Here is a 14,208-nt window from a genome sequence, read left to right as displayed (position 1 = left end):
ATCCATAGCTTGGGTGAGTATTAGTCGAGACCAGACAATGGCTGAATCCGAAATCGCCCCCTAAACCCTCATTGGCCTCCATCCTGCCCGGACCTTCTCTTTGGGGCAACCAGAATTGACCTTTTTGAGCAGTTGAATATTCTGGGACTATGTATCGATAAGAAGTTGCTATGGGCTAATCACCTGTCAAACATCTGCAAGCATGCTGGACAGCGTCTTGGAGCTCTGCGCAGGTTGGCCAACAAGCTTGATGTCAAAGGTAGGGCCAATGTCTACAAGGCACAAGTCAGGAGTACCATGGAGTACTCATGCCTTGCCTGGATGAACGCATCACAGACCACCCTTGGGCAGCTTGACAACATCCAGAAAAAGGCACTGAAAATCATTGGGGAGGATGAGGACAACGCCCTAAGGAAATATGCAATCAGCCAGCTCAGCCATCGTAGAATTGTTGCAGCAACAACTGTGCTTTTCAAAATGCACACTGAAAACTGTCCAGAGGATCTCAAAGCTCTGCTACCCCCACCTGATCACCTTTGCCGAACCACTCGAAGAGCACGACCAAGTCACGCCCTAAAACTTCCCAAGTCAAACACCAAATGCTTGGGGAGGAGCTTTCTTCATTCGGCTGTAACAACTTGGAACTGCCTCCCCTGTACTGTAGTAGGTGAAATCACCTCAAAGAATGTTCAGGCCTTCAAGAAAAGATTAAACAAACACCTTCTTAGCAAAAAACTGTAATCTCCTGATGCTTAATGTCACTTATCCTATATATCTAGTCCTGAGTAGCTGCAGATCACGATAGGCTCTCGGAACATGAACTGTTAAAGCCTGTATCTGCTTAAGCTTGAATAAAAAAAAATAAAAAAAAAATTCACTATTCCCAACATTAGTCCACTAATACTGTTCACTTGAAGGAGTGAATGAAAAGGAGTGAGCGAATTCGGACAGCCGTTGAGTGTACATCGTCTTGTTATTGCAGTGCAATGTCGGATTGAAAAAGTGCAATAACGCCCACTATGGTTTGGACACCACTACAAATGGCTGTCCCCTCATAACGCCGTATTTGAGGGTATAGGGGGGCGATTTCAGATTCAGCCAATGAGAGCGTGTGATGCAGGCTTTTGTAGCGGGTGCTGATGAGCGGTGATTGATGACAGGTGGTTGTGATCAGTTCTTTTGTGAGAGTGAGCATTGTGACGGAGTGAAGGTGGAGCCTGGCAGATCCCTGACAGAACCTTCTGACTTCTCTGGCCATACTGGACCACCAGAATCGATCTTGTCACAGTAAGTGGGTTTGATTGGCCCCTGGGTGCCCAGTGCCCACTGAAGAATGTGCAGAGTGGATGAGTTACCTGGATGAAAGGAGATTTGGAAATCGAGTGATACGATTGAAAAAGAGAGCCCGTCGAGCTTGACGTGGGTTAAGGCGTTTGGCTTCCTGGAGAAACTGGAGGTTATGGTAAGTCAACACCGTGAAGGCATGTCGTTCTCCCTCAAGCCAGTGTCTCCATTCTTCAAGTACACGTTTGATGGCAAGGACTTCTCGATTACTGATGTCATAGTTCCTCTCCGCCGGGGTTAACTTAAGGCACATGAATGGAGTTTTGGAGGCATCCCCTGTTGCTGGGAAAATACAACATGGACCTCTACTATGAATGACTTTTCAGGGTAAGGGAGGCGGAGCACTGCAGAAACCAGGACTTTGTGGCATTGGTGGACCAAGACAGAGACTTGGGCTTACCTCTGAAGGGAGGTCAATGAACTGGTAATGTTACTGAAAACAAGAATGAATGGTTGGTAGAAGTTCGCAAAGCCCAGGAATCTTTGGGGTAATTTGACTGTTGAGGGGATGGGCCAGTTACGGAAACCTTCCTGTAACTGAAGAAATGGGTTTCAAATAAATGGAACTGCCACTTCTCTGCTTTTAAGAACAGGATGAATCATCATCTTTTAAGCTACTACATCAACATCTCTCATCATGGGTGTGGGGGAACAGATTTCGACAGCTGGATTTTTTGCCATCGGATTCTACCCCCCCCCTTCAGAACGACTCACAGTCATTCTATGGGGAATCAGACTTCACTGGTTGGGCTGTTTGTTTTTGATTTTGATTTTTCTTTTTTCTTTTTTGTTTGAAAATCGAACTTCACCGACTCATTCAAGAGTCATGCGCTATAATCAACACTGCACAGCCGGTTTTGTGCTGTAATGTAAATTCAGTGACAGTGTTGCTGTATTTTTGTATGGTCTTCCTTCACATGCGTTTTGTTGTTGTTGTTATTGTGCTCTATCGTCTGTCTGTCTGCATCACAGAGATTTAGTGACCATAGGCTCAAGCTCCAAAACTGAGAAAATAGCACCATATTAGGCAACGTTTCTTACAACTTTGTCATTATTTGTTAAAAAATAATCTCAGCTCAGGTCCCGTTTGTGCATTAGCATATTCAATCATGGTCACGTCATGTCAGGTTTCCTTTACGAAAAAGTTGCCGTACAAAACTAAAAACCTCTAGTTGTGTAGCGTAGCCTATAGGCTACTCAAAGTTTACTGTTACTCTTTTATACACTAAAAAGTGGGCCAATTTAGTCCCAAGTAGTATTGAAACAGTACACTTACAAGTAGGCTATACTTCTACTACATTGATGTTAGTATTCTTACTACATAAAGTACTTATATTAAGTCTACTTAAAATATACTTGAACTTTATAGCCTATTTAAGTAGGCTACTTAATAAAATTAACCTGAAGTTTCCTTTTGTCTTTTTTAAACGCTTGATAGCCACTCGTTGCAGTCTGCTTTCATTTTATAGAAAAAAAAAACAGCTTGGACATTTTGTTCACCATCTTCTCTTGTGTTTCACGGAATGTCAGACGTGTTTAGAACAGGGAAGTAGCCTAAATAATGACTCATTTTCTTTTTGAACTTTAGTTTCTTCAACTACTTATGTCCAATATTTGTATATGCATTGTGCCATTGTGGAACTTTTTAATATTACGTTTTTGATTTAGATTCTTTTTGTTGATATTTTGCTGAAACAGATCTCATCGAGACACCCAAGGTCAAGAGACAAAAGTCAGAAGTTGTGTAGTGGGTGCTGTTATCTAACCTTTTTAGATGGTTTAGTCTTGACCAAGGTGTTTCAGAAGATCAAGATCAGGATCCTAACCATAGACTGTAAAAAAAAAAAAAAAAAAAAAAAACATGGGACACCCTGTTCCTAATGCCCGAAACCATGGAAATTATGCTTATTTTAAAACACAGCAAACTATTAGTGACTTATACCTAGTGAATATCATCGTATCTCTGAACTGTGTAGTACATCCGTGATTAAGAGCTTATATTCAAATCCACACAGATGGCGTAATATTACTGTGCTGCTGAATGTGATGATGTTTACTGCCAGCTTAAGGTTTTTTTTTCCTTTTTAGTATTTTGATTAATTCTGGGATTCAGTTTAGACCGCCGTAATACTGTTTTCCCTGTCCCTAATCTGCTAACCTCATAACTCTTAATCAAAACCTCCAAGCCGTTTTTTTTTTTTTTTTTTGTCTTCAATATTGTAATCGAGGTCACAGATTACGTGCATGTGACATTCTCTGATTTTACCTGAAACTCCTCTCAGAACAGTGAGGGACTTAGGAAGGATGCAACTGTGTCCTCCTCTGTCTTATCGTAAGCTTCATGACCACACAACCCTGGCGCAAAGCATCAGTTGTCTTTTTGAAACAGACAACAGCATGAAATGTTGCCCAGCACAATTTACTCGCCCTCATATCTGTCAAAACCTGTATAACTTTTTCTTCTGAAGATGACAAAAGAAGATTTTCCCATACTATGACTGTAATTCCCTGTCCACTTTCATTGAAAATAACAGCCTGGACGTTCTGCTAAATATATTCTTTTGTGTTCCACAGCGTAAACAAAGTCAAATGGGCAATGGTTCTTTTTATTTATTTTACTATTTTGGAGGATGAACTGTCCCTTTAAGAAAGAGAAGATTTAAATCCACGTGTCTTGTGGTCTCAGAGGGATTTGTGTTTGTATGTTGAATGAATACATTTACAGAATCACACATCCAGCTCACCTATTTCACTCAGTTTTTATTCTTTGATTATTTGGATGTTTTAACCATTATGTTGCTTTTCTGACTATAATGTGACAATTAATATGCTATTGCACAATGAATACTGTGTTTGAATAGTGAAATACCAAAAAAAGAATCCGTTTTCTGATGGTCCTTTCCTTTGTCGTTTGAAGATCAATTATATCCGATGGCTGTCTGGGTGCAGAAAGTGATGATCATGGCAGATTAACCCAAGGGAACAGACACACAAACACAAACACGAACATACTGTTCTGTGGCTGACAGTCGGTAAGAATATCCATCAAAGTGATTGAAATTATGAAAAATGCCTCACAGCCTGTCATTTGCCCGCGCCCATTCTTAGTTCTGCGAGAACACACAGTTATATGAAATAATTTCACGAATTTATCTTCAAGCTGTCCTTGTTTAGACTGGAGCGTGTTTACATATTACAGACGCAACTACAGTGCTGTAATTATGATAGTTTATCAAGCATGAAGGGATGCAAATATGAAACTTTGTCTGGTTGGCTTCTGCCATCTGTTGGTACAAATGTATAACTGCAAATAATGAAAACCGTCGTGTAAACTCGAGGATTCCCAAACTTTTGTCTCAGCCAAACCCCCCCCAAAAAATTTACTTGAAGTATCTGTACATTTGTAAAGTTAATATTTTGATAATTTAACTGCAAATTTGCATGATCACGGTTCTCTGATGTCAGTTAATGGTCATATGACATGCAGGTAAACAATAAAAATTTGAATGTACTTTTATATTAATAGGTATTTATTCATATACAATATTTCATAAAACGTGCTTTGTTTGTTTATGATTTAATGAGTGTTATCTTAGTATTCATATGCAATTATAGTACTTATTTTGAATTAGTTTTAATTTTAGTTGACGTTTTGTGCTGTTCTTTTGTCATTTTTATTAGTTTTTTTTGTAATTATATTTAGCTTACATGTGTTTTTTGTCATTTTAGTTCTTCAACTTATTTTATTTCAGTAGTTTCAACATTTCTAATTTTCATTTATGTAGTTTACATTTTTCATCTAATATACAGTGCTATGCATAAGTTTAGACACCCATGCTAAAGTTGACTAAAAAGAGGAATAAAAAATCATCTTTTGGAAATTGAACTTAATGCCTTAATTAAAAAAATTAGGAAAAATCCAACCTTTAAGGACACCAATTTTCTTTGTGAATGAATAATGTATCGTAAATAAATAAATGTTCTTCCTTTAAATACAGGGTGCATAAGTTTAGACACCCCTATGTTAAATTCCCATAGAGGTAGGCAGATTTTTATTTTTAAATATTTTTTTTTTTTTTAGGATGCATAGTATCCTGATAAAGTTCCCTTGGCCTTTGGAATTAAAATAGCCCCACATCATCACATAGCCTTCACCATACCTAGAGATTGGCATGGGGTACTTCCCATAAGATCATCTCTCAATGCAAATCAAACCAGCTATTAGGCTAACTGAAATAAAACCATGCCAATCTCTAGGTATGGTGAAGGCTATGTGATGATGTGTGGCTATTTTAATTCCAAAGGCCAAGGGAACTTAACTTAATGGGAATTTAACATAGGGGTGTCCAAACTTATGCACCCTGTATTTTAAGGAAGAACATTTATTTATTTACGATACATTATTCATTCACAAAGAAAATTGGTGTCCTTAAAGGTTGGATTTTTCCTAATTTTTTAAATTAAGGCATTAAGTTCAGTTTCCAAAAGATGATTTTTTATTCCTCTTTTTAGTCAACTTTAGCATGGGTCTCTAAACTTATGCATAGCACTGTATATATATATATATATATATATATATATATATATATATATATATATATATATATATATATATATATATATATATATATACAGTATATATATATATATATATATATATATATATATATATATATATATACAGTATATATACATATACATATATATATATATATATATATATATAAATATATATATATATATATGCTCTTTTAAAAATTATTTGTAATATTTTTATAATAGTTTTAGCTAACAATAAAAACACTGGTTTAAATTATTTAATTTTTGGTTTTTATTAACTCCCGAACCCCAGTTTGGGAAACCCTGATGTACAGTAGCTCATCCTTTAGATACTGTGAAGCATAAAAAAAAAAAAAGATTAAACAATAAACTAATCAGGAAACCAAGTCTGTTTCAAATATACACATTTTCATAATTTATTAAGCTTTCAGTTTCTTCAGAGAGAATAGTTTGGTCCCAAGCAAGATGTTAGAGCACAATAATCAAAATAGAATCACATTACATTTAAAAAGAAAAATTATCATATAATTGTTTTTTTTGTGCTTACAAATGACCGTTAGATTATGGAAAAAAGTTCAAATACATAAAATCAGCATTAGTGAAACTACAGTAAGTGCAGTTCTGAACACCTGAGAGTTTGATCCCAGATTCACTAGTCTCTTTTATAAAGTTTCCAGACTTAAATGAGTGGCACAGTTTCAGCAAAAACAGACTACAGCACAATAATAGTCCAATAGCGTTAAGTCCCCTGAGAAGAAGAAAAGGTTTTATTGAGCTGCGAGATGAGGTTTGTTGTGTTGTGAGTCCAAAAATGATCCTGGCTGATTGATTCTATGAGGTTGTGAGGATGTTCAGGGACATGTGTTAGGTAAAGGAATACTTCATTGAACACTGACCAATATAAACTAAATGCTAATGCTTAAAGGGTTTGAGTAAAAAAAAAAAAGGTACCTATCTATATATATATATACACACACACACATCAGACGAGGACAGTAGTGATGTCACGTTTGTTAAATGCATCTTCAGTGAGCCAGTTTAAGATGTAAAAAATCCTTCCGTGATTTTCTGTGGTCCTTCCTTCAACCAACACGTCTAATTTTGCTATTTGTTTGTTTCATGCTTGCTGCTGAGAAGATCTGTGCTGAGTTTCACCATTGAACGACACTCACTTTTCTCAAAAGCCGAGGCGTCAGGTGGACAGGTATGTGACTGAGCTTCTACAACCCCCAGAGGTAACAGGTTCTGCGAGCTTGATTGTGCTACGGTGTTTTCCATTGAGGAATGAACTGGTGGTTTGGCTCCAGAGCAACAGGTGTGCGTGGAAAGGTCTGAAGCCTGGGCCGGGTGTGAGTCTGGGGAGGAGGACAGGAAAGCAGACAGAGGGCAGTCCGGAGAGGAATATTTGGCCAGCACCTGTAGCTGCTCAGGTTTGAGGGCGGCTTCAGCACAGACCCTCTCGTACAGGCCTGAGTAACTCTGCCAGGTCTTCAACTTCATCTGATTCAGCTTTATCCGTTCTACTGTCAACTTCTCGCGCTCGCTCCTCTGCAGAGAACACATTTTTTCAGGTTTTTTTTAAGATTTATGCATTTGAATTGCATATACAATTTTACTGGATTGCACGATTTTAACATGAACAAAAACATTTTAATATTGTGATGCATATTTGTCAGTCATCCATGAATGAAACAGGTTTCTTTACATAATTTACATATTATATATCGATTTGAAAGCTCTAATATATATATATATATATATATATATATACACGCATGCGCATACTTATGTAATATGAGCCCTTATTACATTTTAATTTTATATATACATATATATATATTTATATTAGAGCTTTCAAATCGATTACCTCATACATATTTGCATCTATTTGATCTTAATTAAATAGTCATATATTCAAAAAACATTCATTCAAATATGTCTTAGAATCAGCATAAAAACATTGTGAAAACAATTACATTTATTCAAATAATTTTATTTATTTTTATAATTTTACACAAATATTTTTAGGTGGATCTGTATAGACCCCTTTTCAGTTGGTAAACATGGTGACCTTTTTTTGTGGGCGGAGCTTAGGTGGTGGTGCCAGCGCCAAGGCCAGACAGAAGACGGCAATGTAAAGAGTGACATTACGGTGCAATTTTAATGATGTGAATATTTTCTAGAAATAAAAATTCCAGATACAGCATATTCATTTTTTAACTATGTATTTGATTACCCTTTCTTACCAGGTTCTTCAAAAAGTCTAGTCACAATCAATCAAAACAATGTATATCATAGATGATTTACAAATAATCACAATAATTTAGAAAACATTATGCAATAAAATTTCAAATTGGAGCCTGTACTCCGTCGATTCTTGCACCCAACAACACAACAAGATGACATTTAATATCAATAATAATAATTTAAGCTCTTTATTATGTAGTCGAATCTGTGCTGGTTTGTATTGGCCACCTCCAGTTTTCCCTTTGTTTTGCCACCAGCTAACGCCGTGACGTAACTGTGGCGTCGACTCGAAATTGGTCTAAAATCTCACAAAAAACGTGCCCAGGTTATATTTCACCCACAAATCAAATAATAACAAATCAGATTTTTCTTAAAGAAGATAAAAAAATATATATATTTTAATTATATTTCAGCACCTTTCCCCCCTAAAAATTATCATTACCATAAATAATAAATAAAATACTATTTTAAATATTTCTACATTATCATTGTATTGCTTTATTTTATTTTGTATTTTTTTAACTAATGAAACCCACAATTTAAACAAATATTTTATCTTATAAAATCCTGTTAATTTTTTTATTTATTTAAATCCTTAAAATAGTTTGGTATTTTCTTTAATAACAATAAAATTTTTCTTCTTTGATTTTGGGGTGAAATGTGATCACATTTTTGTGAAATTCACTGAAATAGCAGCTGTAGATCAAAACTTTCATCCTGAATGAGGTATTTGAGGTGCTTGTGTACAGTTATGACCTTTGAGCCTTTAGGGATTACTTCGGATACTCACCAGTTTCTCGATTTCACACTCCAGGTTGTGTATGCAGTCAAGTTTCCGCTTGCGGCAGCGCCGGGCTGCAATCCGGTTTTTGCTCCGTCTGCGGATGTCATGCACAACATCGAGCTGCTCCCGTGTGAAGCACTGCTGCTTCAGCATCTGCTGGAAGTCGTTCCTGCTCAGAGACACGATCTGATCCACGGAGAGCGGCAGCGCCATCTGGAGTGAAAGAACGGAAATGGGTCAACATGTCTATCATCAACTAAACAAATATGTCAGATTCCTCCTGCTTGGTCATGGCACCAGGTCTGTTTATATTTTAAACACTGTAAAGTTACTTTGCTTGATATTTAAAGAGTACAAGATTAATGGGTTAATGATTTCATTAAGTCCTCATTCGGGACGTTTGTGGACTTTTGACTTTACTGTAAGTCTGACTAGTCATTATCAGGTGTGCAAAGTAGGTACATTCCAGCCTGCTCAAAAGGCACTGAACAGGGCAAAGTCCAACATGCATTAACAAATAGAAAAACTCGTTCCGCAGGTGCCAGGTTTTTGCTATGGATGCTTGTTTCAGACACAGAATAAAAAAAGGGTAATTGAGACTTTTTTTCTCGCATATACGAGTTTGCATCTCACAATTCCAGCTTTTTTCTCAGAATTGTGTGATATAAACTCGAAATTGCAAGTTATAAAGTTCTGACTTTTTGTCTCGCAGTTGTGACTTTATATCACGCAATTCTGACTTCATAACTCAATGGAGAGTTGTGAGAAATTGTGAGAAAAAAGTCAGAATTGCTAGATGTAAACTTTTTATTCTGTGGTGGAAACAAGCTTACTGTTCCACCACCAACTGTATTTTTTTTATTATTATTAGCTTGACCAATATTTTTTCTAATATTGACTTAATAGCAGGTATGCTGACAAATGGCACCATTTGGAGGGTCTCCTAAGAAAATCACCCAACAGTGCTATTAACAAGTGAAGTAACTAATGATATGTATGGCTGGCTAATTATTCAACTAAAATAATAATAATAATAATAATAATAACAACAGCAACTCATACTTAAGTAAGAAATGCAAAAAAAATAAAATTCTTTAAATTTGCAACCATTTTGATTTTAAAACAACTTTGGATAAATATAATGATTATTATTATTATTGTAATACTATATTTATATTAATGCAATTCATTTAATTGTATTAATGAATTAATTATATCAATATTAATCATTATTATCATCATTATTATTATTAAAATGATGTTAATAACAACAACAAATTATTAATTTAAATATATAATTGTATTTGCATAAAATATTCATAATATTCATATCAGTTTTAATAAAGCAATATATCAATCTCTATTCATGTTCCATCTATAAAGTAAGTTTTTTTTTGTTTTTTTGCCCATTTTATTATCCATCAGGACTATTGGAAGTTTGATCACTTAATGTAATACACACCTCTCCTCAAAAAACTGCACACTTTGAGATAAGGGTTTGTTCAGATCAATGAAGCACATCTGATAAATACAACCAGTCCTCACCTCACACACTCGTTCACTGCTGTAAGACTCACTGTCCCCCTCTGTGTCAAAACTATCAGAGTCCTCCCCTGATTGGTTGGAGTGTAAGTACGGACTGCCCTGGGACGTGGATCCCCCCTCTCCATCGTGTAGTTGAGCACCCACCGCGCCAAAGCTCTGCATAAATGGACACTCTAATGCTCTGGAATCCAGGTACCAGCTTTTCAGACAATTTGAGGGTTTCTCCACCAAGCCCAGGCCAGAGGGAGACGCCTGACAAGAATCCGTCCAGGATGTAAGCTGCTTGGCCACCTCGATTTCCTCTGTGCTCCTCTGTTCATTGCTTTGGTCATCTCTGAACTCCATGTATGTTCTCTCAGCATCATCTATTCCTGAGCGAGGGGACATTCCCCGTTTAGACAAGTCTCCTGAGTCACAAATGGAATGTGCCGACTCATTGCAGGTTGGAAAGGATGGCTGGCCTGTGCAAGGACCAGGATTCAGAGCACAAAATTCAGGAAGAAGAGAATCTTCATCTTCATCTGTTTTATTGCATGAAAATCTCTCCTTGCAGTCTCCATTGCTTGAGCAAGGAAGATAGTTTAAAGAACAGTCGTCATCTGTCTTGTCAAGGGACATGGGTGTCGAGTCGCAGACATCCAGACAGGATCGCTCCTTCCCGCAAGCTATTTGAAACTTGCGGTATTTCGGGCACAGGAAGGAGTAATCTGTGTCTTTCCCACTGTAACAGCTTTTTGCGACATCCTCAATGGCCACCGACGGAGGGCAAGATGGCTCTTTGGCTTCAAGCTGAGGCTGTGAGGGTTGAAGTAATGATTGATCTTCATCAATAGCATCGTCCTTGTTAATCGAGCTCGATTCAGCTCCTCGTGATTTGCAGCATTTGGTTTTACAGCACTTCTTTGGGACTTTTGATGTGCTTCTGCTACTGTCAAAGAACTTGGGGAGAAGGAAGTCAAAGCAGGCTTTGTCCAAGTTCTTGAAACCAAGAACTGAAGCACAGTTACGGATTTCCAGCACGTTCTCTTTGGTAAAGATGAGTTTTGAGGTGTAGGCAAAATCCAGCAAGGGTTCAAACCCCTCTGAGGTAACCTTAAGATGGAAAAAAACAATAGATTTGAAATCAAATGCATGAAAAACAGTTTCTTCTTTGCATCGCATCTCATATTAACACTGAAGAATTCTGCCACAATGCTAAGCCAAAGATCTCATGAACTTCCTCCTTGAACAATTCAGACCTTTAATTATGTTGTTACCTCATCAGGCAGGTTGATGACAATCCCTCCAGGTGTATGACTGGACACACGAGCGCTGAAGTAATCACTGCAGGATGCCAGAACTGCCCGGTGGGCCCGGAAACTCTGGGTCTCCGCCACAATAGTCACATCACACAGAAGATCTTTCTTCCTCTGCTCATTAAGACATTGCAGAACGTAGGAACTGTGCACAGATGACTGGAAGGTGAACTTAAACAACTTTGAGCTTTCCATCGACATCTTGAGTTAATCTGTATGGTAAAAACATAAACAATAGATTTTCATGTGCTCAATTCAAGTAAACTGTCAAGTGTATACTAAAATGATTCACAACATGACAAATAGACTAAGATAACTCATTCATTTGGCATATAAATCAGGCATCACACAGTTTGACCAATGAATTTCAATTGCCTATTTTTGGATAAAGATTTTTCTAAATCTGTGTATGGATGTTGCATATATATATATATATATATATATATATATATATATATATATATATATATATATATATATATAATAACTAGAATGCCATGACAATCGAATTTAAAAATAAATGGATAAATATAAAACTATTGATCTAAACTGTGTATTCAGAATCAGTAGATTTTACGTTTATTGCAAAATATTCATCTATACACAAATATTTAGGCTAAGAGAGCATAGGAAGTGGGTGGGCGCCAGAGTATTTGCTTTTTCCGATTACCTGATTGGTGGAGATTTTTTGCAGAATCATGGTAATATAGTTTTTCCAGGATTCCACTGTTGAACACTATTATTTAAAAATAAGTTGACATAATATGGACTGTTGGCTTCAACATAAGCATATATGCCATTGCCAATGATTAACAACCTCATAGCTCACAATAGGTCTAAGTCAGCTAAAGGTTATAAATTAAAAAGAAAATTAATGGGGTTTACTTCTGGAACTCAGAGTAGCACTAACGACTCTGTTCCAGTTTGTTTCTAACTTGCGGCGCTTCGTTTCGTGAAGGTGAAAATTGGTATCACAGCCGACCTTATTTTCAGAACAACAGCGCTCATGCTCGCGTAATACTTCTTAAAAAAAAAAAAGCCTCACACTCGGACTCGGTCGACAACAAAAGTGCCTCGAGAAGAAATGCTTTTTGAAACACTCTATACGTACGTGTCCTTACCCACGGGAACTCTTTATCTCAACTGATAATACTACTGATAATAATTTGACCTAGTCGAGTCATGAGTGTGCATGCATGCGCGCGCGCGCGCGTGTGTGGCGCAAGAGTGTGCGCGCTCTGCTGACTCATTCGGTTTTGCTGATAAAGGATGAGCAAGCATTTTCCCCGTCTGTCCCTTTCCTCTAAACTCCTCGACTTTATAAAGAACTTAGGGACCAGTTGCCTCATACAGTTCAGCTAACGTTAGAGTATTTTATGTTGTTAAACGAAAACATCTTAACTCGTTTCCCTAATAATGTGTATAGTAAAAACAACAGACGCGCATTGTAATAAATACCGAACATAACGACTGTGCTACAAAACCTAGTGAGCAGCCTACATAGACAGTATAAGGTATCTCAGGTGCTTTACGTATTTGAATGGAACCATGGAAGCGCGGATATGATGCCCAAATATGCTGTCTAGGTAGGAAGCTCATTATGTTTTGAGACAGCCTACGTCCGACGAAAAAAAGACATCTGTATAGAAGAATATTATCGCTTCCACGATCGTGATCATTAAAAAACTTCTACCGATATGTCGTGAAACAGTAGAATAGTTGATCTTCTTTCATAAGTATTAACATTTAAATTCGATATTTTAAACTTTTAATTATAAAGTTGAACGATCTCCATTTTCCATGACTTTCTGTCTCTCAGTTTCGACATACATAAACTAACAAAACCACTAGCTTTCGTATATAACGTACTCACCTGTCATATCACCGGAGAGTGAGAGTAAAAGAAGAATTTGACACTACATACTAACTCGGGTTGCTTAAAGTGATCACTTGTAACTATGAAAACAAGGCGGCGCTTGTGTTTCACTCTGGTGTCGTGTGACTTCAGCCCAAAATTGTTTTTGTCCCGCCTTCTCAAACACAGCTCCTTTTCATTGGCCCTCTGTCCTGCCAATCAATCAAGACTTCCTTAAAAAAAATAAAAAAATCGCCACCACCAGACCTTTTTGGTTTTCACCACCCACGCCACACACACATATACATAATTTAACCTTCTCAGTCCCGAGTTGGGAAACTTTACAAATAAACAATCTTTGTCAAAAAGAGAAAACGGCAACTTAAATAGCAAAATGCAATACGCTAATTATTCTATGTCTGGTATATTGAGCATTCGGACCTATATGAAATCTGATATTCTGCTTTATTTTCACCAATGTGAAAACAAAAATGCCATTTTTTACATAAATGGTCTATCAGTAAGACAAAGAAAATGAAACTGGCACTACAAAAGACTAGACATAACTAAAATACCAC

The 14,208-nt window shown here is 36.9% G+C and overlaps 1 protein-coding gene across 2 annotated transcripts; it reads right to left on the bottom strand.

Moving 5' to 3' along the window:
• Positions 1 to 6,180: 6,180 nt before the first annotated feature.
• On the bottom strand, positions 6,181 to 13,771 carry bach1b (BTB and CNC homology 1, basic leucine zipper transcription factor 1 b). Of its 2 annotated transcripts, XM_081354284.1 has the most exons (6): positions 13,649 to 13,759; positions 11,737 to 11,987; positions 10,481 to 11,572; positions 8,942 to 9,148; positions 7,077 to 7,452; positions 6,181 to 6,236 (listed from the first exon to the last, which is right to left on the bottom strand). In XM_081354284.1, exons 2-6 carry the CDS (start codon positions 11,974 to 11,976, stop codon positions 6,223 to 6,225), a joined length of 1,929 nt encoding a protein of 642 aa, XP_081210410.1. In that variant the 5' UTR covers positions 11,977 to 11,987; positions 13,649 to 13,759; the 3' UTR covers positions 6,181 to 6,222. The 2 variants fall into 2 exon arrangements, with proteins under 2 accessions (XP_081210410.1, XP_081210409.1); XM_081354283.1 differs by lacking the exon at positions 6,181 to 6,236 and having other exon boundaries at positions 6,299 to 7,452; positions 13,649 to 13,771.
• Between the last annotated feature and the right edge of the window lie 437 nt (positions 13,772 to 14,208).

This window comes from Scardinius erythrophthalmus (genome assembly GCF_964197995.2).
Source record: "Scardinius erythrophthalmus genome assembly, chromosome: 23".
In the NCBI taxonomy this organism is placed as follows: Eukaryota; Metazoa; Chordata; class Actinopteri; order Cypriniformes; family Leuciscidae; genus Scardinius; species Scardinius erythrophthalmus.
This window is presented reverse-complemented; position numbering and strand designations above follow the sequence as displayed.